This window comes from Sinohyriopsis cumingii, chromosome 15, assembly GCF_028554795.1.
Source record: "Sinohyriopsis cumingii isolate HCF-2022 chromosome 15, ASM2855479v2, whole genome shotgun sequence".
Classification (NCBI taxonomy): Eukaryota; Metazoa; Mollusca; class Bivalvia; order Unionida; family Unionidae; genus Sinohyriopsis; species Sinohyriopsis cumingii.
The window spans coordinates 76287763-76313259 of NC_142975.1; the positions used below are offsets into that span (position 1 = coordinate 76287763).

At 35.4% G+C, this 25497-nt stretch overlaps 1 protein-coding gene across 4 annotated transcripts in view; it reads right to left on the minus strand.

The window, feature by feature from the left end:
• LOC149782102 (uncharacterized) overlaps positions 1-25497 on the minus strand; it is an 80692-nt gene that overhangs the window by 43617 nt on the left and 11578 nt on the right. For all 4 annotated transcript variants that reach the window (XM_089933543.1, XM_089933539.1, XM_089933542.1 and 1 more), the window contains 3 exons: positions 23403-23541; positions 13061-13201; positions 7834-8014 (listed from right to left, as the gene is read on the minus strand). In XM_089933543.1, the coding sequence (XP_089789669.1) occupies positions 7834-8014; positions 13061-13201; positions 23403-23541 (461 nt within the window). The remainder of the gene's footprint in view (positions 1-7833; positions 8015-13060; positions 13202-23402; positions 23542-25497) is intronic.

The following is a 25497-nucleotide window of genomic DNA, read 5'->3' on the forward strand; positions in this document are numbered from 1 at the left end:
GTCTAATTAAAAATAACTTCAGAGGTTCAAAAGTCATACTCTGGATAATGATTACCAATTAAAGAATTAAATTTTCTCTTGCCATGATCTTGACACTGAGGCAGGAGGTGTCACACCATCTATACATTACAGTATCTTCAACAGCGCAAACATCAAATAGTGTATAACCAAATTTATTATCATTTTGAGGAAGAGATCATGTATGAATTAAAATATAATATGATCATGATGTGGTTCCTGAAATTTTAAATACATGTATGTGTATTTTTCTCGTACCCAGAAACATAATTGTTTTTTTAAGCATGAGAAATAGTGTGTAAAATTTTGTATTATCATTTGGGGGAAGAGTTTGCGGAAGAATTCGAATATAATAAAATCGTGGCGTGGCTTCTGAAATTTAACAATATCACCAGGTTCTTGAAGTGTTTGGCTAAAAAAAACATTATCAGAAATGTTACTTATTACTGATCCATGCGTAAAGACAGTAAGTCATCTTAGCGATTGTCTTTAATTAATTCTGTATACAATCGTTGCTCAAACAATAGCAGACATGTGTTTCTTCTTTAACTGCATACACAACCAAGCAGCAGACAATGCGGCAGTTGATAAAAGACTCTCACAATTTAATAAACATCAAAAACACAAAAGCCACCAACATATTTGCTGTATTTGGCGGTGTTATTAGATGCAATCAGTTGACCAGTAAATAATGTCCACTTTATTAGCTGGATTGTTTGAAAGGGTATGAAATTGTACATGCATTCAGCTTAAAAATCTTTATAAAAGTATTTTTCACATGTTTCTTTCGATATTCACAAAGTCTGAAGTAAAAGTTATATGCATGCTGAAATTATGTGTTGTTTGTTAATTATTCTTGCTGTAGTCATTCAAATGAATAGGCATACACGTGTTAATTATTGGAAATTTACAATGGATAAAGGTACACGGAAATGCATATGATAAAAGTTTAGCAGTATGAAATTTGTACAGACACCGTTCATTGACCCTGGAATGTAATGAACGGTACATGTGCTTCATCTTTCTTAACCTAATTTTGCTGTTAATTTTTCCCACTGAATTCAGACACATAATGATCTGTGACAAAATTACTGAATAGTTTAAATATGTATGCAACTTTTGCAATTAAATTACTTGTATTATGGATTAACTGCATGCTATGACGGTACGATATCAGACGGTAAGTAAACGGTGTAAATATTCTATTCATGCTATATATTAGATGTTGAATTCAGACACAATAATCTGTGACAAAATTACTAAATATTTTTAATCTGGAATTACATGCATTATGGATGAATTGCATGCCACAATGGCATGATAGTAAATGGTGTTGATACCCTATTGATGATATACATTAGACACGAATAAACGTATATTTGCCAATGCATTGTTCTCTGAATAAAGTAAAACACTGTAAAACCCTACATTAACACGACCCCGCTATTAATGCGATCCAATTCTTGGGTCCCCAATTATCGCGTTATAGCAGGGCTGCACTGTATGTTGATATCTCATTCATTGTAAAATGTAGTTTTTTGGAGATTAGCATTGATTTAATTATGCAGTACCCGCTATTAATATGTTTGATATCACTTTCCTGGTGCTAGTGCTCAGCCCAAGGTGAAATTTCTCTCCTGCAATTAGTAACTGGATGTCTAGAACAAACACAACAGAGTGCGAGTCTCATGCCCTAGTCAATTCTGTTCATTTGAAATACTCAGTGGAGAGGAAGGACAAAATCTGCTAAAAATAGCATGAATCATAGTTGTCATTGAAATGTAGGCAACACTACTTCACCAAGAATTTCACTCCATCTCTTAGCTGATTCTAAAGAAGTTAGGACAACTATCTTTAACATAATATTATTGAAAGAAGCCTTTCTCAAAGGTTTGTAGTGAGGTTCAGACATGGTTCAAAGAACACAAGAAAGGTTATACAAAGGACTTAATGACCAAGAAACTGTTTCTAAAGCTCAAAATACCTGACAAGACAAGTATTAGACAAGACTTTTTTATACACCTTAATGGTAGAAAAGGAGCGATCTTTTTTTTTCAAAATGAAGTCACGAAAATCAGTAACTGCCAAGTGTGGCAGATCACATCAATGCCCAATGACAGGACCAATTGCAGAAGACTCTCCAATTGGCACTGTAAAACTTGGAAGTCAAAAACCTCATAGCATCAGCAACAGTCTGAATCCTTTCTCGAAAATTTAGCAGCCTTGCTCAAAAGTTTATCTTGGTGGAAAGATAGTTTGATACAAGCTAAGTGTGCAGATAGAATGCAACTGTTATTGATGAAGGGCCCTCTGTGCTGAGACAGCAGATCCCAACTTAGTGGTATGTTCCTGTGGGTTTCCACCAACAGTTTGCGGAGATCACTATACCACTACCATTGGCAACAAAAGGAGGCTATCAGGATGAGCCCTTATCTCAAAGTTCCAACTTTGTGAAAAACCTGGGATGCTACTCTGAATGGTGGAAAGTCATTGGCATACAGATGATCTGACAAATTATTTATATACAACATTCACTGTAGCTGGTCTACATATCTAACGTTCGATGAATGTTCATAAAGTCCACAAATTCTGCAATAAGCATGATGATGTGCTCTATCCGAGTGCTGCATTACATTACTCACATATTCTTCTTTTCAAATTTGTTAAGTGCTATTGATTTCTCCTTTTTCTGATCAGACATGTTTTCAAGTTTAAAAAGATCTCTCTGCTCTAACATTTTTCAGTCATATAATATTGATGAGTCACATTGATAATGCCTGTTTTGCTTAACATCTAGCTTCCTATTCTTTAAAAGTATAGACTGCTCTGCTACCTAAATATATTATTGATATAATGAATCTATAAGGTAATGTCTAAAACTGAAAAACCCATTTGTTTTCTTGGAAATGTTTCACATAAACTTGCTATAAACAGAAAATAAGGAATGCAGTCTTCTTTTTTTAGAATATTCTAAAAATTATATGAAGAGTCGGATTAAAGAGATGGTAATACAAATGCCAAACATAAATTTTTGTTACTTTATTTTTTTAAGAAAACCTTAAGACATATCTAAGTGAAAAAAGCACACTGATTATGCCAAAAGCATAATAGTAGGCATGTATGTAGAAAAGACTCTCTGTTACCAACTGATGCTGAAACCACTTTGTGAGAACTGGATGACTTTGCCTTGGCAGGCTGTCTACTAAACTATTCCTCTTGCCAGGAATGTGTCTTCTCTGAAAGTGATCCCCTATGAAGCTGCCCATCAATGAAGGTTCCATACTTCCAAGCAAACTGAAGGGGCATGGGTGCTTCCTTTGGGATCTGAGGTACATCACAACTGATGTATTTTCGATGATGACCATAACAGAAATATACTGTTAGAAAACAGCACACATTTCTAGGTAGTTAATTTGCAGTAAGGTGTCCTGCCCATACCAAAATCCTTGAAGGACTACCACCTCTAGTTCTAGGTGACCACCACAGCTTTAATTAGATGCACTAGTATACAAAAAATAGTGAGGTTCCAGGGCATGTACCACAACCCACCAGACACCTGCCCCAATTTATCCATCATGTGAGGTGGTGACAAAAATTGGATTCCAAAAGAACTAAGCTGAAAGAAGGTCCCTGTGAGGTTTCCAAATTGCAAGCATTAGCAACAAGAGAGGCTTTATATGAAGTCATTATGCAAAAATTAGTTCCTCTACTACATTCAGGGTGCCTGGGAAAGAGAGGCTGGAAGAACAGACAATGAGGTCCTCCTGAACACTGTGACATACAGATTGTCTGATCCCGTCAGCAGAAATCTGAGCCATCTGCAGATCTGTGACAAAATTCATCCCCCGAGAGGTGAAATTCTGAGAAGAAAGCATATTTTTTGTGCAAATTATGTTTCTCCTATAACACTTGCCTGAACACATTACATTAGGATGACTTTCTTTGCTACCTCCAAGATCGACAGAAAATGTATTTTTTGTATTATATAGAAAAGGAGAAGCAACACTTACAGGTTAACTCCCCTTTCTACCTGCTAGGTTGCTACCAGTATATCTGGTTTAAACCAGTTTTTACTTGAGCAACACCTTATAGGAAGCTCATACTGCAAGGATGGGTGGAAAGGTGGTCAGGTAAGTAATATAGGAGAAACTTAATTTGCTAAAAAACTTGCTTTCTGCAGGAAATATGTTAAATGAATGCATTACATTAGGAGAATTGGTAAGGAGGATGAAATGCTGTTCGCCCTACCTCTACCTGTGTCACCCAAGAAGACCATGACTGCTCTACTAAAAGGATGAACTTCTCTTAATGTTAGTTTAGCAAAACAAGACACAGTTTGTTTATATATGTGCATGAAGATCCATGTGTGATTCCATACTTGATTACTGTCTCACCATCAAAAGCTTCCCATGTGAATCCTGTGAAAGTGACAAATTCATGTCTGGGTCAGAGTTGAGCTTCAATGAATGGGGAGTGGACATTGTCTGTGCAGCTACCACTAATCCAATGAGATTCAGTTCTCAAATTAGTGAGGCCAGTGATGTAGATGGAACCTTGATAAGGAAGACTGGGCAGGTCAGTGAGTCACCTGCTTTGCTGTATCCCAAACTGAGACATTTTGTTCAAGACAAGACTCATGGAAGCTGCCTATATTTTTCGTGAGCTGAAATGTTCATTAGCATACCTGATCTTGTTCGAGTTAACAGTACACTGATTTAATAACTCCCTTTATCCAAGCATCCAGCACTTGTGGGTCTGTCTTGCATTCATGCCTTCAGCGGTAGGAATACTCTTTACAGCTGGTGCAGATATTACCTGTAATTCTCAGGTAATATCCGAGGGTACATCCAGGGTACTGCAACTTTGCTTTTCATGACAGATTGAACAATGAGCTGGAATGAACAGTTATTGTTGGTTCATATCTACATATATTGAATAGCTCACTCAATCTGCATGCTGAAGTTAGTGTTATTATAAACTGCTAGTCAGGTATGATATTGGCCTCAGTGGGGGAAATCAAACCATGGCTCAAACACAGACCAGCTGGGCCATGCCAAAACCAGGGAGAGATTATGTTGTGGAATAGTGTAAGTGAGTGTGCTATGGATATGTCAAATTTGGATGGCAAATCAGAGATGACCTTTTTGTGGATAAATTGTCTCTTCCATGAAGTCTGAACTTGTCTGAGACCATGCAACAGTATCCGTTAATTGCGATAAGGACTAACTTCCTGTCTTCAACAGATAGAGAAAGAAGTTTGCCATCAGGGAATTGGTCCTGAGAGAGGTGCAACATCGTGTATGTAACACTAGACATGACAACACATGATTTCCCCTTGTATGTCCTCAAAGCGGAGTATCTTCAGCTTTTGTGATCCAATCCACAATTAAAGCTCCAAACTCATTTCCAATCAGGACATCCCGGTAAGGAGCTAGGAGTGAAGAAAGGGTTTTTCCTGACATGGATGGAATAGTAGTGATCTCAACTGCTTGCACAGAGTGGAGGTCGCTATAATTTGTCTGGGTACATCTATTACCAAATCAAGCAGATCTTGTATCCAGGATGCTTGATCTTCATGGGGTAATCAGAGCTACTGCAGTCTGTGGCCCTCATTTCTTTATTATCTTCATAATTAAAACTGATGGAGGAAAGGTGAAGCCCACATTACCTCCCAGCTGATTATTGAGCAGGTCAGTAATGAGTCAGACTTGAATATTACCTGATAATGGGAGAACCCATGAAGGTATTCCCCTACCGCAAAGCAAAGATCAGGTGATTGCTTCCCTCTTGCAGATGTATGTAACCACAACTGAATTGTCCATTATTATCAAGACTGTGTTCCCATGAATATGCTTTGCCCATGTGTGGAAGGCATTGAGAATGACTTTCATTTCCAAAAGAGCCTTCTCTGAATCCTGACACCAATGACCATCACTGGTCCAATCATAAAATGGCAATGTAACAGGTCCACCCCTGCAGTGGGTAAGCTGAGAAGTACTTTCAATGCAATCGGCAGAAAGGAGCCATGTTTATGTGTTATGAGTTCCATATGTCAATGGACAAAATGTTGAGAAGAGATAAGGTCAAACAATCTCTACACTGATTACTTACCATGAACTGCAAATGATACACATGAGGTTGTTTATGTCATGAACCAAAAACCACACTAGGCTAATGTTAGTGCAGTGTATCACGCAGGAATACCGGCCTTCTCTTTCAGGGACATCTTGAATTGTGATTTTAATTGGTCGAACATCATCTTGAAGGTATAACTTCAACATCTTGGTTGATGCCTTCTCAAACACATGAACAATTTCTTTTCAGATGTGTATGGAGGAAGACGCTAAAGTGATATGTCTTATGGGTTCAATACTTAAATGGATCAAAATTTTGATAAGAGACAAGGTCTAACTTCTCACATTGATTATTCACCACACAACATCATTGCAGCAAATGTCCTGAACTCTAAATGAAGACCCAAGGGCTTAGACTGGGGTCATATAAATCAGTATATGGAAATATGCATAGGACATGTCAAAACTGATCGCATACTCACCACATCTCTATTGCAGGCCTCAACAGCTATTTGACTTCTGAAGTGCATGCCCTGTTTGCATGTGTTTTGATACTATATAACCATTTATTTCAGGTAGAAAAACAAAATTTGTTTGTGCAAGAAAATCACCCTTTATGGGGTCAGTTGGTAGTTCCTTCATGAAGGTAGATGACAAAAGTGGAGGAATTTGGATAATGAAATCCAGAGACTCTCTTGTACTGTAACTGACAGCTCATCTTCCTGTCCCTGCTGAAATGAGACAGAACTGTCTGTTCCCTTCTGTTTCCTTGAAAAAGTGAATTCGTATTCCATTCCTGATGCAGGACCCTTGCATGGGGGTGGATAGGGATGGAGATGACATCTTAACATCACCCATGAGACTACTCAATGATTCTACTACATCTATGGACAGTTTGTTGTGGCACTATTCTGCACCTTCACATCTCGCATTCCTTTGTACTGCTGGTTCTCAGTCTTGCTCAAAGACTGAGAAGAAAAAAAATCCCAAAAGAACCATAACACCAGAACAAATTTTTAAGAGCAATACTTACCCAAATACCAGTCTCAAAATGTAAATAAATCTAATGTAGCAAAAATTAACTAGTGTTTGCACAATATAGTAAATATTCAACTAAAATGACAAACAAAGACAAGAATAACTGAAATAAAATGCAAATACCTGAAAAGGCCAACTGCGATACAAATATGGAAACACAATGAAAGCATACAATCCTCAGAACTGGGAACTTACAGGGCGCTCAAAGACGTAGTTTACTAAAAGCAGTCCAAGAAAAAGAAAGACAATATTCCGAGTGAATGGAAGCAACTAAGACAACAAACTGAGACTGTATTGTTTTTGTTCATGACCTCCAATTACTAATCACAGGAAGAAATTTTTGCCTTGGACAGGGGATTATTACCATGAAAAGAAATAGTAATGTAATAACAGAAGATAATGTACTTCTGATATTAAATTTCTATTTATTAAATTTCTATTTATTAAATTTCTATTTTTGGGGGGCACTACATGAAAACAAATGTCTCTTATTATAAAAACTACATTCTTCAATAAACAAGTTACTCCAGCTCATTATAGATCAGTAATAACTATACTGTGGACTTGTGTTGATTATCATGGACCTATTTTTAGTGTACCTATCTACCACAATCACTGGCTATAAATACTTTCCAACACTGAACAGGAGCTAGCTGCAAGAGGCTTTGTGCAACTTGAAAATGAAAATGTTTAGCTGATATACCTGTCCTGAGTGATAGGCGGAAGTGTACTGGGAAGAATACAAGTACAGCTTTGATCGACTTTATATCCTGCACAGTTGATCGACCTAATTTCTTTGCACTGTAATTTATCTAGGCCACAAAATCCTCCATCTAGATTGCAGATGCACTTCATGTCTGCTCCATCCTGAACAATTTTTGTGTCTGAAAAAGATGACTTACATATATAATTCATAAAAATATGCTGCTATGCAGCTTGAACTAGCACTTTCCTCAGTTATTTCTCATCCTTCTCCCATTCCTAGAAACTTCATACACTTGTTAAAAGGAAAGTGGATCTAATTTCAGATTCCTTGAAGAAGTACCGTGAGATAAGTGATGTTGAACTGTGGGGGAAAAACACAATGTAAAGGGATAACAAGATCCAGAATATAGCTGTCATATAGCAGTAATGTTGAAATCATTTTTATTAAAGACCAACTGGTCACAGTGACCAACCATTTGGTTGGAAAGCAACAGCAACATTAAAACTACCATGCCCCAAGGACATATTGAATCGCTATGGTTGTTGTTGTGGGTTTTAACGCCATTTTTCAGCACACGATAGGCTATGCATGGCGGCCAGTGTTAATGGTGGAGGAAGAACCAGGGAAAACCCCAGCAAGAACCACCAACCCACAAGAAGCTGCTGGCAAGCTTTCTCACATACCCACATTAGCCGAATCCTAGACTTGAACCCATGCAGACAGAGGTGAGATGGCAGTGATCCGTAACGGAGAGTGCTTTAGACCACTCGGCCACTCGGGGCCCCCGAATCGCTATTGAGCACTTAGAACCATGTATACTTAAAGATGAGATCATCCAACAAGTGTCATAACAATTTTCCCAATGGCTGAAGAAAACAAAAAGCAACACATTTGAAGCTGGCTACATTGACTGGCATATTAGGTGGCCATGGGGCATAATAAGTCGCAAATAATTTTCAGAATGTTAATCCTGACAATGTCATTTCCATTCACACCAAACTATAGACCCCAGAATAAGTCACGTTCCATATGATAATCTTATTTGTTGTTTGGAAGGGATAGTAATTAGAAGATATTATAACATGGCTGCCCTAGAATTTATGATATCATATGCTCCAATTTCATTTTGAAATAATTAAACTTCAGGATGAATCTGAGTGTCTAGTTTCATAACCATCCATTTTATTATTGTTTGAAGTAGCAGGCTACAAATGAAAATATGGACAGCTGGGTCAGAGTATATGATTTTAAATTACTCCTGCAAGTTTACAAAGAAAATGGTTTCTGTTTCAAAGCAGGAGGTACAAGAGTTTTATGATACAGGGGTCAAACATCAGGGTAGTAAGAGAACTGATGAGTATTTAACTGCCTTATTTAGCTGAAATATTGTGTCAATCTCATTCATGTATTGTCATGAAAAATGAAATTAATCCCCACTGTCAAGCTACATTAATTTTTCCTAGCATTTAAGCATCTATATAATGACAAAACCATGATCAAGGAAATACCGTGTCGTAAAGAGTGCACACCGCTCCTTTATTGGTCAAAACTTCCGTGCAATATTTTTGCATTAAAGGATCCACAAGTTTGGCTATTACCGCTCATTCTACAGTAATTTTGTTTATGAGGTTATATAATGAAAATGTTCAATTTACAACCATGCATTCTGTGAAAAAAGGTCTTAATTGGGAGCAGGCCTTATTTCAGTGGGCAAGTTTACTCTTTTACATATTAAACTTAAAACACTCTTGCTATAAGGAGTTGGTCTTGCTATAAGGAGCAGGTAATTGTAAAGAAAGGTTTTACTGTATTTAAAAAACAATACACAAATTATATCATAACCCTGTTCATAGCGAAGTTCCATCGGACAAGCATGTGTAGAACTAGAAATTTGTTCTGTCTATTGTGTATCAGCAACCAAATTGTCTATATTTTCATCAAAATTGGCATCCACATAAATGCAATCACTTGCCACTACAGTACTGTCCACCATTTTTATCTCTGCATGTTAAAATTCAGTTTTGAAATGAAATTTTCTATTTAGCCAGTTATTATCTCTGTTCATTTTGTCAAAATCAAAATCACAATCTGCACTACCTAAAACTTCAATCCCCCCACAAAGTGTCAAGATTTTCATTAAAATCAGCTTCAATGGCATCACTTGTTGATTCATGGCAGTCTGCCATACTGATTTCCACACAATAAAACTTGGATATCAAATTAAGCTTTTTAGCAACCAGTTATCACCAATTCCATTTATCCTGATTAAGTTGTTGTTGTTGCTGCTGTAGGGTTTAACACCATTTTTCAGCACACGGTAGGTTATACATGGCAGCCAGTATTAATGGTGGAGGAAGAACCCGGGAAAACCCCGGAAAGAAAGACAGACCCACGAGAAGCTACTGGCAAGCTTTCTCACATACCCACACTGGCTAAATCTGAGACTCAAACCGATGCAGACAGAGGTGAGATGGCAGTGATCCATAACGGAGAGCACTTTAGACCACTCAGCCACTCCGGGCCCCTTTCCTGATTAAGTAAAGATAATGATTCTCACTGCCTAAAATGTCAATTTTCCACATAAAATTGCTTATATTTTCAACTCATGCAAATCAATGCCAGCACTTGCCTCTTCAGTATTCACCACTATTTCATCTCCACATGTTAAAACTTTATTTTTAATCAAATTTTTTTTTTTAAAGCTCATGGTGTCATTGTAAGAAATAGCTCTTGTGTACCTTTGAACTTTACTTCCTGCTTTCTAAATGAGTACAAAAAAATAATGAAATTATACACATAAAATTACATAGTTAAATGTATATTTCCATCAAGTGGTAGGCAAACTACGGTGAACATATGACATAAATTATATCCTGTATGAAAAGATACAGTATGACTGGAATCATATCCCATCAAAAAGATTAATTAAATAGAATAAGAATTCTATTTACTATTTACAATAACTTAAGGATTATTGGTTTGATTACATTACCATATTTCCATATTTGCCGTCCTGTAAGTCGACATGGAGTATAAGTCAATCAGCAAATTTGGCAAATTTTCCATCCTCCATCTATACATAAGTCAATGCTGAGTAAGACAAGGCCAGATTATAACCTCGGATTGTGTTTCTCACTTTGATCCACACAGCATCACGAATTTTATCCTATCTGTATAACTCAGCAACCTTTCCCGTCAGGGTCATTAAATGTAACTAAAGTACTTAATTTCCTTCACAAGAAGTATTTCAAATGTATTATGTACTTTTAGCTACATATAATGATGCTGACTCAAAAATTTATTGAGTTACAGATACGATAAAACTTGGGATGCTGTGTGGAATTAAATTATAACAACTTACGGTTTCATAAATGTTAAAAGTATTACTGTATGCTATCTCAGATTACCAGCAATAGGGCAACTGCATCATTAATACTAAAACGCCTTTTTGGGAGGGGGGAGGGCAGGGAAGAGAGATACAGAGAGGAAGATGCATATGTATTCCATTACATTTTTCTTCTTGCACCTCATGATCAAAATAAAATATGGTCTGATATATGAGAGAGAGACAGGGAGACTCCAGCTCTTTGTGCGGTTTTATGTTATTTGTTTTACCTTATTGCCCCTTTGTTTCTGAAGATTTTCTCAACGTGAGAAAATATTAATAAATGAAACAGTAAATGCTGTAGCTGTTGTAGGGTTTAACACCATTTTCAGCACAAGATAGACCACACATGACGGCCATGAGAAGCTACTAAACAGTAGATGAAAACATTGAAAATAAATACCTTGCTCCTTCAGGGTTTAAATATTCACAATAGTTATCTCCCTTAGGTTAAATTAAAAAAAATTACCATTTTGTATTCTGTCTACTTTTCTTTGCAAGTATAACAGCCTCTCCATTTGCAACAAATAAGATTTTGTTTAAAGTTCATGTACTCTTCCTGTACATAGGCAGCAATTGTTTTTGATCTTTGCTCCTGCTAGATGTACTTTAAATTACTGCCAGTTCCATCAGCAAGTTAAAAAATGTCACAGGCTGAGAAATTTACACTAGTAACCACCTGTTATCTCCTTTATTATACGGTACGCTATTCATAATACCCATGGGTAGCTTCATTTCCCTATTGGTAGTCTCACTAATCTGATCTGGTCTGCAGAATCTTGACCTCAAACAGGTGTTATCATGGAATGACTGAATACAGCCGTAACATATTTAATTAGCATGTAAATACCACTACAAAGCATTGATTCTTTTAATAATGGAAGTGGCAACAAAAACTAAACTAGAAGGAATTGCTAACATAGTGGTATTAATTGATAATGGAATATGGTACTGCACTTGTACATGAGTAAGATCAGTCATCAGATAAGTGAACAACACAGATTTACAATCATGAAGACATCTCTGTCTGTCTGTCTGTCTATTTCTCTCTCTCAATGGGGTGTACACTTTATTTGATCATTAGGTGCAAGAAGAAAATTGTGATGGAATATGTCTTTGTCATGGTAATTCATTTTCTAAAAGCTTGTAAATTCTAATGCACAGATATATATGTATTTAAATTTAAACAATGTATATTACAAAACAACATACATTACTGATGCATGCTGCTTTAGCGCAGTTACATCTATGTTAATTTTTAATACTGATGATCATGTAATTGTTTAAAATACTCAATGTGGGGTCCTATATTTTTTCATAAACAATCTCTTCCCCAAAATGAAATATTTGTACACATTATTTTTTGTACTCTTGGAGAATTATTTTCCATATGAGAAATATGATAAAGTGATTCAGATGACATAATCCATATTTAAGTCGATTCGGAGTATAAGACAAGGCTAAGATTTTCTGGTCAAAAAGTATCATCGTATAGGCCGGCAAATATGGCAAATAGGCTCTATAAAGTTTACAATGACAACCGACTGCCATTTTAACTGTCATTCTTCTTAGACTGGTTCTTTAATTCTCATTTCACTTCATAAATGAGAATTTAAACCAATATTTAACAGAATGTTTAGTACATAAAACATGCCTACCAAATTTCACTCGTCTATACACTGTCGTTTCTGTAAACTTGTGCTCTCAAGCTTCCCTTGATGACTGCTCATGACAGAATCAACATGCTTCTGCCTCAGGCAGTAGGTGCATAGAAAGTCCAATGAATATATTCAGTCATGGGACATTCTAATAAGAATAATTTTCTATGGAACAACGTACCATATGAATTGCAATTAAGAAATTCACTGATACAGTGAGGTTCATGCTCTGATGATGTCTGATCTGGTTGATTTAGCCCTTGTCCACATGGTCTTTGTGTGTCTCTACTCCCATTGACTGAACACATCACAAACTCATGATCTGCACAAGAAAAAGGTGAAAATGTAAAATGTTTTATCTTCAAAATATCCTTTGTTTGTCAACCAAATTATATGAAATATAATGAATTAGGCTAATGATATTTTGTTTCCAATCCTGAAGATAGTAGATCTGACAAGTCAATTATTTTTAAATGTAATTAATTTAATTTCCAATTGCATCTGAAAATAATGATAGCAATTACATTAACATTTACCCCCCATATTCACTTGTGGGTAAAGTAACTAACTTAACTGTACTGCTTTCTAGAGTGTAATCAATTACATTTTTATTACTTTTCACCATATTTCTCTGTAAAATTGACAACAGTCCTTAGGGGTTGAAAATTCACTCAACAAAGTTGAAATGCTGAGTGAAAACTCTTGTCAGTCGAGTGAATTTTCTAATCACTTGCTCAAGTGGGCATGTGCTGATAATGAAATTGAGTTCTACTGAAATGCTACCAACTTTTTTCAGTAAAAGTCAAGTGTTTGCACTTAAAGTTTGATTTAATTTGTTTTTATTAAACTCGTACAAGTATTTTGCTAACTCTTCAGTTCTAATAAATACCTGCCATAAAGAGCAGACTGGTCTCAACTTGTAAGTTGTAGTAACTGGTGTTAGAAGGGTCACAGACAAAAGTTCCAGTGAAGAACCTTTCAAACAATCAAATTAAGGTTTATACCATGTCTACATTACATTCTTAAATAGCAGGCCGAGTAAAAATTTATTAAGTTAAAGGGTTTAGAACTAGGCCGATTGGACAAGTGGATATTTCGAGTTTTTTTAAACCCTATATGCATGTCCTTATTAATGGACTTGTAAATTTTGATGGAAAACATTTATAAGATACAATTACACAAGCATTCGGTGTCTGAAATTCCACATCCCACTCAAAAGTCACCTGATCTGCATTCATTTGTATACTATTAAAAACTGAAGTACATTAAGATTAAATGAGCCGAAAGCAATCTTGATAACAATGAATATGCAATTGTAAATGATTAGACTTGAATTAGTATATGTATTTTAATAAGCCACACTGTCAGTATTCCTTGTGATTACTTCAAATCAATAATCAATCACTAATGATTACAATTAGTATAATGAATACCTCTGGTGTGGTAAATGGACACTGTCTCTTTATTCAAGCACCTTACATTAACACTATCATTTTCCGGGGGGGGGGGGGCACTTCATTATTTATCATTTACTGGTTTTTTAACATAGTGAAATATGTTTCACTCTGCTCTCAGGGGAGAACTTCAAGCTAAAACAAGAAAAACATATCCAAGGACATGGATGTTCCCCACATCCCCCTAACATAACAGTAAGTGTTGATGAGTAGAAAAGGGAAGAAATTAGGCAAATATCAATACAACTGTACTGATGTACATATAAATATACAAAAGTAATTCCCATTTGATAGAGAACAAAAAGAGAAATATAGCATGTGTACACAAAAAAAAGTTATTTTTTTGTTTAATTTTGCAGAAAATTCATTTAACAAATTTTCAAGTGTCAGGTGCATCCACATTAAGTCAACAATTCTTGTATAAAGTGTCAAAGTAAAGCATTCAAACAGGAAAAAGAACCAATAACAAAAAGTGATTAAAATAAGTTGGTTACTTTAAAAAATAAAGTTACAAACGAGTAAATATATCAACAATTAATTTACCCGTAAACACAATTCATCTCACACCTCCATTCTTTCTGCAAAAATTTAAAGTTTTAAAGCAATACATTATATGCAGGACAAGTTGGCTATACACAAACTAAGCAACATATGGTGGAAAAGTCATATAAAAAAAATAACTTAGTTAAAAATAAAACACTATTTTTAAACAAGAGGTCTAAGTGGCTATGAGATCATTCACCTATCTGAAACATGCTTAAAATCCAAATGCAAGAGTAATTGGCCAAGAAATGTGGGTCAGTTGGATGCTTTCTTTAGAAATTTCTTCCAATGCAAGGGATTGCATTTGTAATGAAAACAATTGTTTCAAGGTTTCTTTTATTTTGTACCTTCATCCATGCCTGATGGCAAGTTGTCATGGTTCAGTTGGCTCCATTTCCTAGGCATGAAAGAGATAATATGTTGACAGTGCCATTAAAATACAGCCCACCCATCCACCCACCAACCATCAGCACCATTTATGTCATAATGAAAGGCCATTATGCTGAGATGCTTTCTTTCAAAGTTGGTCAATAAAATATGTCTGTGTGGTTTGGAATTTTAATGTAGCTTTAACAATTTTCCAGTCATATCGCTACAATGTCTGCAGTGTAGCAGTTTATAGTGATGAGTAGCAGACATTTAGCATGATGTCCCACCCAGTCACATTATCCTGACACCAGGCCGACCAGTCCTAACACTAACCTCTTAATGCTGAGTGCCTAGCGAGGCAGCTGTTAGTTCCATTATTTTAAGTCTTTGGTATGATGCAGCTGGAGTTTGAACCCACAACCTCCTCCATCCGAGGCAGATGCTCTAACAGCTAGGCCACCAATGTGGTTGGTCAGTAAGTTAAAGTTGTTTAAATGTTTTTCTATATGTATTTAATGGGAGGCAAATCTGATTGTGACTCAGCATCACATGCACACATTTTAAAGCGCATTATGCTAAGGTGTTTTTGTCAAAATTTATTCAAATTCTGGAAACAATTTGTTCTAAGGGTTTTCTATTCTTAGTTAAAAGTAGCTATACCTGAAGGTGGATTGGCATCTTTTGAAAAAAGAAAAATTACAACTTTTCAAATTTGGTTAAAATGTGTTGACTAGTTCTTGAGAAAACTGCTTCAAGTTTTACTATCTTTAGTATAAGCAGCTACACCCAACAGCATACTGGATTCATTTGTAAAATATCTTAAAGTTATTCAAATTGGGTCAAATTCTGTTCACTGAGTTTGAGAAGAAGTAATTTATACAAACTTGAAAACCCATTAATCCTTGCTTTGTTTCAAAACTGGTCAAATTCTGTTCTTCACTTTTTTATTTTTATAAATGGCAGCTATATCTTATAGTACATTGACATCTCTCATGGCATTTATTAAAAAACCTGCTTAAATTCTGGTTATCAAATTTTGGTGATGGTGGCTATATCTGATGGCAGATTGGAATCATTTTGTACAAATACTGAGAGATCTTCATACCACAATGCTTTCTATCAACTCTACTTTCTATCAACTTTAGTTGGAATCATTTTGTACAAATACTGAAAGATCTTCATACCACAATGCTTTCTATCAACTTTAGTTGGAATCATTTTGTTGTTGTTGTTATTGTTGTTGTGGGGTTTAACGCCATTTTTCAGCACACGATAGCCTATGTATGGTGGCCAGTATTAATGGTGGAGGAAGAACCTGGGAAAATCCCGGGAAAAACCACTGACCCACGAGAAGCTACTGGCAAGCTTTCTCACATACCCACATTGGTCAAATCCTAGACTCAAACCCACACAGACAGAGGTGAGATGGCAGTGATCTGTAACAAAGTGCGCTTTAGACCACTCGGCCACTCGGGGCCCCGAATCATTTTGTACAAATACTGAAAAGATCTTCATACCACAATGCTTTCTATCAACTTTACTTGGAATCATTTTGTACAAATACTGAAAGATCTTCATACCACAATGCTTTCTACCAACTTTAGTTTCATAATCTTAAACAGGATCAAACCAGCCAACCTAAACAAGTAAGGCAGTTGATTTTTTTCCTTAAGATTAACCAGTTTTCAGTAATGTGTTACAAACTGTCCTGCACTGCTTTGATAAAGTTGGAAAATATAAAAACATTTGGTTTCAGAAACTGATACAGAAACAGTAAACATTATGTTCAACTGAAAAATGTGCACAGTACAAGCAGAACTTATTTACCTCTAGTACGGTGACTTCAGCTCCAAACCCTATGCAGCTCAATGGCTTTACGCCATCTCTCAACTTGACATAATTCTTGTGAATTTGTTTTGATTTCACATGAGGATAGCAATCATATCTCCCACCATGAGACATACTCAAATTGACATGTCCGATAAACATAAATGTGTCCCTACCTGCTTTTATTCCTTAGAATCTGAATATTCCTTTTTATTCTTCTATGCTGATTATTAGCAATTTTTAAGAGGCTTATTTTCCTTTCTGTCCTCAACATATATCGCTTGTTGGATGCTTTTTAAAAATTTCTATAATCAACCATTTTATCATCAAGACACTTTGCATGAAAAATATGTGTGCAGTTTAAAACATTTGATACAAATGTAAAATTATTCTGGTTCAATGATTAACTCCACTAAAACCCTGCTCCAAATCAAACACAGATGAGCCAATTATCCAGATTTTAAAGCAACAGAGTTATTTCTGTGGTTTTTGCTTTAATTGCATTAAGTCCATATTTGAAGGGTCATTTTCTTAAGAATTATACCAAAATTGTAAGGGTTTGCAGGTCAGTTGGGTTTTGAAGAATTGGTAAATTGTTTAATATTTTTAGTTGCCATGGCCATAATTGAAGGTGGATCAGCACAATTTATACACATTTGAAAGCACTTCAGGTCAGGGTGCATTCAAACAAATTTGACCAAGTTCTGTTCAGTGGTTATTTAAAAAACGTCATTTCAAGAGTTTTATATGTTTAGTAATGGCAGCTATATTTGATGTTGGATATAATATAAAAGCATGGTTCATGCAGCCCCAAAGAGTCATTTTTCAAGAAGTTTTCAAAGGCTTCCAAAAGCTTCATGAAGTATTTTTTCACATAACAAATGAACTTTATGTAAATTTCATTTTTTCACATAACAAATGAACTTTATGTAATTTTCATTTAGCTCTCCATGAATAGTTACAAAAGTTAAAGAAGAAAAAAAAACATGGGTTTCGAGTCCACAACTCGGACCGCATGGGTACGTGGGAAAGCCTGCCAGTAGCTTCTCTTGGGTCAGTGGTTCTTTCCTGGGTTTATCAGGGTTCTTCCTCCACCATTAATACTGGCCGCCATGCATAGTCTATCTTGTGCTGAAAAATGGCGTTAAACCCTAGAACGAAAAAAAAACAACAAAAAAACATGCAACTCATTAGCATACTACTACAGCAAATGGAAACTTCTCCATCTGAAAACTAACCATGTTGGACATCATTTGATCCACTCAATTTTATCCCCATTTTATTTATTTATTTATTAATTACTTTTGTAAAACAAGTAAAATAATAAATTCTAAACTTAAAATGTGGAATTTTATTTAGTTTTATTTTTTGTATTGTCAGAAGCATTCATGGAGTTTGGGAGAAATTTCAAGGAGTTATGAACAAAACGAAGCAGTTTTCAAGAACAAAGCCAACTTTTGCATAACTCAAGGAGTTTTCAATACAAGCCCTAAACTTTAAGTATTTTCAAAGCTGTACAAGCCATGGTAATGCCAAGACAATTTTTGTCAAACTTCATCAAATTCTGCAATAATGACTGCATTTGATGACAGGCATCAACTTAACAAATTTAAAAGGCTTTGATGCAAGAATAATTTAAAATCATCAACAGACTGAATCATAAGATAAGGCTTTGCCTTATGACTAAGTAAGCCAAAAGAAAATATTTAGCACCTTTATAATGTAACATGCACATTTTTTCTTTGTCTTGCCTGCCCAGACTGTATCTGCATAGAGAATTTGTGGATATCAGCCAGGTGAAAATAACACAAACAGTATGCCATCTTGCAGTTTGTTCACAGCAAACAGGTACATCTGATTTCATCCCTAGAGAAACTGTTGACATAAATCAGATCATGACATCATAATAAATACATATCAAAATATGCTAGGCATGTACACAACTGCACTGTTCTTTCAAGATTCTTCCAGACTGATATATATTTCACTTTTCTTTATGATAAAGACATGAAGTGGTATGTTTTGTTTTCTTCATTCATTTACTGTAATCAACATAAATCACCCGAATTTAGTGGTGCCTCATTTTCATTTCACTTCAATTTCTACCCACGCGCTGGTCTGGCTATCCACTGAATAGCGATGAAAGCCCAAGTACGTGACCCAGGCTAGCACATGCAAAACTAAGCAAAGTTTCACAGTAGTTCATTGAAAACTGTCAAAGGAATTGATTACATCAGAAAAAGGTACCCAAAAAAATTTGAGGGGATGGATGGAGGTACAATCAAGCATGCCCAACCCCACCTACCATTTCGTCTGTAAGCACACAATTAAACTTAACTGAGAGTACCATGTACATATTATTAAAACTTTACAAGAGTACTATGCACCGCACATCATATGCCCACCCCTTGTTTAATACTCATTTCAACAACTGAAATTTTTTAGCAGAAATAATTTTTCTTTTTCAGCCACTGACACTGACCTTTGACCTTCTGACCAGTTTCAATAGCATTCTTCCTTACCCCAAGTAAAAGTCAGCCACAAATTTTGTTTGGGTATGTAGTGTAGCACTGATGTTACTTTTTGGAACCATTTTTCTTCTTTCAAAGTAACTCTGACCCTTGACCCCAAAAACAACTGGGTCCACCCTTACCACTTTAGACCACCAAATCAATATGCTTCTTCCTTGCCACAAGTGCTAGCCATCCAGAGAGATGATAACCACAGAAGACGGAGAACTTGAGTTATGTTGCAGAAACTAGTTTTCTTCTTTCAGAGTTCTATGGCCTTTACTATTTGAACCTGAAATCACTAGGTTTCTTCCATACCCTATTGCAAACCATCAACAAAGTCTGGTAAATGTAAATAGCAGAGAACCCATGTTTTGGTGCACAAACCCTTTTCCTTCTTTCAGGCACAGTGACCTTCAACTCTGACACTTGGAATTCTAAATCAATTGGATTCCTCCCCCACCCCTACTGCATGACTCCCACAAAGTTTGGTAACTTTATATGATAGAGAACTCAAGTTATTGTGAAGAAACAATTATATTTCTTTCACTCAAAATTACCATGACCTTTGACCTTTTGAGCTCAAACTCAATATGGTTCCATTACCCGATGTATAAGCTTTCCACAAAATTTTAAAACTGTAGATGCTGAACTACTGAAATTATTGCACAGAAATTACATTGGCAATGCAGTTGGACAGATGGATGAGATCATAGCCATAGCATAATATGTCATTAGTTTTATGGCAGTAGTATAGCAAGTTCCAAACGAATCGTCCAAATGGAATACTAAATAACATAAGTGACAAGTCCTGTCAGTTTACTCTAAAGCTCAGGTACATTAACTACAGTGACGATTCCTCTGTAGAATCCCTAAGTTCAGAATCCTTTAGATCATCAAAGACTGAAATTTATTGGGGAATACAAAAAAAAAATCTGCATAAATCTGAACTTTGCTATCTCTGAAAATCTGAATTTTTAAAAACAAATTTATCCTAGAACTTGGAATTATTATTTTGACAAAAACATAAACCTACTGTTTCTCTATGCTTCAACCTAGAGTAATGTGACAATCCATATGCAGTCATTTCTGGGAAATAAAAGTATATGAAACACCCAAATTGTATGAAAAGGGCAATATAAAAGAAAAACTTGTATGACAATGAAAATTCCAGCTGTGAGAAATTTTAATATTTTACCATATATGCAAGGGCAAGGGAACACATGTGACTATGGCAACCATGCCACCACTTATTACGAATGTATAAAAACATGGCTGCCTCAAACTTTTTAACAAGATCCACTTGCCACTGCAAGAGTCAATCTACTAAAGACACCTCTGGAAGACCCTTTAAATGATACATACAGGGCTCACAATATGAATGTTCAGCAGTCCACCAAGATCACTGATAAGCAATAGTTAATTAACAGCTGCTGCTGGGTCAACTGTCATTAAAGTCAATGTTTATTTTTTATTGTTGATGAATTGGATTTTTAAAAAAGGAGTAGTGGAATGGTTGTGAAATCAATATAAGGGGAAGTCAATTTGCTTTTGGGACATACTTGGACAAAAATGACAAGCTTAGGGGTGACTATTTTGCCTGAATGATCCCCTAGCAAGGACCCCATTACATATTAGTGAGGAAACAGGCTGATCATGATGGTGGAAATCAAAACCACAACCTTCCAACACCTTAACCACTGCAGATCCTTAGCATCATCTGAATAACTTGGAAAGGTCTTGATGCACAGTTTTATATCAAATTCCTTTTGGCTCTTTGAGAATAAGTCATTCAAAGGTGGTCTGTGTTAGGGAAGTTGGCCATATTTAATAGTGAGTCTGTATCATTTCTAAAATAAATGAAAGGCCATTAAATCAGTCAAATCCTGTTTGGCGTTTGTTGTAAAACAGTCTTCTTAAATTAAAGGTTTGTAGTGTTGGACAGGTTTGATGGAGGATCTGCATCATTTGTATAAAATTAAAAGGCCTTTCTAACATGACACTTTCTGTCAAATTTAGTCAAAAATCATTCAAGGTTTATCTAGTTTTAGTAATTGTAGTCATATTTGATTTAGGTTGTATAAATCTAGAAAGTCCTCAAGCCTGTATGCTTTCTGTCAAATTTTTTCAATTCAATTCAGTGGTTTTGGAAAAGAAGTAACTTAAAGGATTTCTAGTTTTAGTGATGGCAGCAATATCTGATAGCAGACTGGAATCATTTGTACAAATTTTGATAGGTCTTTATGCCTACATGTTTTCTGTCAGGTTAGGTCAAATTCTCTTCCACAGTTTTGGAGAATAAATCATTACAAAATTGTTCTATTTTTGTAATAGCAGCCATACATGGTAGTGGATCAAAGCAGATTTTACAAAATCTTAAAGAGCCTTTATGCCAGGATGCTTGCTGCCATGTTTGGTTAAAACTGGTCCACACTAATTTTAAAAATAGCAACCGTCAATGGGTGATGGACACAATAAGCACGATAGGCCATACAGTAAGTTCACTTGGCCTTACAGCCAACTGAGCTAAAAGCTAGTTTTCCACTTGCAGATTGTCTAGCAGTTTGCTAAACCTTCTAAAAGTCTTAACACTAATTAATACTATGAAAATGCTTGTAAAATAATTAACAAAACATCTGACCATACAAATGCATTAGGCAGCTTGTAAATGACATTCATCTTTGATGGTGTTATTATAAAGTCCTAATACTTTTCAATACATCACTACTGAAACATCTTTTAATGTCCCATTATTTTTTTTCCTAATTAAGGTTGTAATTACATGAGAATGTCCATATTTTGCAGTAAATATAACAGAATTTCTTGTCAAAGACAACTCTGCATTGTATTTTTTCTGACATTTCAAAATGCAGAATACAAGAGGTGCACAAATATTTTACTCCTCTTTTTGTGTCTGCATGTGCATGCATACATTTCTGTATTTCTCTTTGCTTCATGTATTTTTTTTATTTGACTTAACAACAGTCAATACTTGTAATTGTGTTAAAAAGTTGAAGTCCATTAAAGTAGTTACACTATAGGTAGGTGGCACCTATGAAGTTGGATGGTTTAACCATTCAAGCGAACTTTCATTCTACAGCTTTTCAATATTTGTTATGGCACATATAGCCAGTGTATTGTGTCTTGTTACCGCTCGAGAAGGAAATGGGGATGGTTACATTTATATACAACTGAACACGTAAAATGTATAAACTTAGAGGCATCCACAACATACATTTTAGCTTACCAAATGAGAGGCTTGCATTATATGTGACAAAAGAAAATACTTTTTGGAAATATTTCTGAATCTTTGTTATTTTATCTGATACAGCCATTATCTATTAAATGTAATCTAAATACAGGCTTTATAAAAAAAAATCCATAAATAACACTAAGATTTAAAGTTGATACTGTTTGGTTTAAAGTAACTCTGAATACCAAAAACTTCCATTATAGGTTCAGTAATCAATCCTATGTCCAATTGTCCTTGTTTTACAGTCATAACTCCAACACAGTTACACAGAAAATACACATATAAATATTGGGTCAACATGTATTGTTTATCCAGGCAACACGCTCCACATGGCTCGAAGCATGTTCTATGCCAAATAGTGAATGACCTTGTCAATCACTAGCTTGTCCATCAGCAAACTTGACTATAAATTAATTCCAAAGAAAATTATGGTCTTGCCTGTATATGACTTATACTCTTGATGATTTGGATAATACAAACAACAACTATGTCACAGCCTGAAAGAATTATGTATTGTCATACTATGATCTGCTTGAAAATGAAATATATCTATTAAATTATCTTTACCAATGTCAACTGTAAGCGGATAGCAACATCTCAGTTCAGATGCTTCTGGTATGACATGCTCCACCTGCTCATCTGGACATTGGTTGGCATCAGAGATCTTAGAGATAATTACTAATGACAGCAATAGTCTCCAAGCATTCTGCAATTAAAGTATTCATAAATATGTTTAGCATAACAACAAATACATATCAGATTTAGTAACAAACTGCTTAAACATAGCATAATTTCATACTCTGGCAAACTGAAGCTTTATTTCAGACCTTTTCTATGACCAAAATCTATCTATACTACAAAGTAAATTCAAATGATCCCTGGCCTTAGTTATATATGAAGTTTATTGTATTTTGCAGATTTAAAGAAAACAGCACATAAAGAGCTCAGGAAGTTAATACTTTGCTTTTGACAATGAGATAAAATGTCCTGACATGTGTTAAGTAGCTCCGGATGTAGAAAATTAAAATTGTGAAAAAATTACTTTTTTTCAAATAATTATTTTAGCCAGCAAATAGTCCACAGAATGCAAATTATTTAGTCAATTATGTTTCTCCAAAAATACTAACCTGATCACATTAACATCAGACGTACAAGCATCACTACCTATCAAATCTAGCAATTCCATCAAGGCAAAAATTTCATCATTTGCGCTTTGAAACCATACAATGGAAAATCATCTTCTCTTGCCACCACTAGGTGGTATGGGTAGAAAACCATTTAATGATACATTTGTACTTAGGTGTGGGGCAGTTTGCTAGTAATGCAATCAGGCAAGTATTCATGGAGAAATATAATTTACAAAAGAATTTGTTCACTCCTTTGTACATCTTCCCCTATCACATTAACCTATGGAGATTGAATAAGAAGAGAAGCAGCACAATCAATTGTCACATGACCTGTGTCAACCACACTCCAATATTGATAAAGGCTGACTTTCCCTTATTGAGAAAACAAAACTTGGCTGAATCCAGCAAAAGCACTCAACCAACACCTGTGAGGAAGTTGTGTTGACCTCAAAAGGGCCTAGGCTGTAGTCACTGGACCTACCAGACCCAATTTACATTTTGGCCTTTTTTTTTAAAAGTAACAAGGCTAGCTCAGAGCTCTCTCTTAAGAGCTTCCAACACATACTGGACTTTAAAATGTTAGTCTCTGACTCTAAATACCCCAAGATTATGTTTTACTGGAACTTTCTACAGCTCGAAACCCTCAGTTTCCAGAAACCATGAATCAAGTCTTCCCAGCAGGTTAGGTAAAACAAAAAGGTGTGGTTTATGTAATATAAATACATTTTTAAAAAGACTATGAAGGGCAGCACAATTTTGTTTATTATTACCATTTTTATCCAGATTGTTTTACTTCAAATCAGTTTCCAATTATAGGGCTGGGTCCATTGATATATGTTAGATTGGGTTACCGGAACCACACAAATGGTGGTGGGGGCAGAAATAAAAAATTGCCATGTTCAAAAGTAATGATAAAGATAAAAATAAAATGAAGCCAAAAGACTGTAATAATTATAATGAATAATGTTTACAATAACAAACTATTAATTTGAATATGTTAGTTCTATGCCCACTTTCCTCACCCATTTTCTTTTCAGGATCACCAGTTTCTAAAGGCTGTGGGTCCTGACCTCCCAGTATTAAAGGCATATAGAGATTTCTGATTAGCTAAGACTGCAATGTCTTTCTTTACTAATCACTGTTCTTTACCTATAAAGTTATTTTAATAGAGTAGCATCATAAAAATTGTTGACATGACTTTTAGCATAAGAACTAGACCCGAACTTGTCTATGTACTTTATAAGTATGTGAAGGGTATAACAGAATGTCACCAAATTCAGTCTGTGTTGTGCAGAATAAAAGATCTAACAATGGAAAGGTAAACATTACAAAGAATTTAAGGAAGATAAACCCTTCCAAATAAACATAAAGTGTAAACACAAACCTATAGCCCAACACTCTATTTTGGCAGGGCTCAGGAAAAACATGTAGCCCAACACTCTATTTTGGCAGGGCTCAGGAAAAACATGTAGCCCAACACTATTTTGGCAGGGCTCAGGAAAAGCATGTAGCCAAACACTATTTTGGCAGGGCTC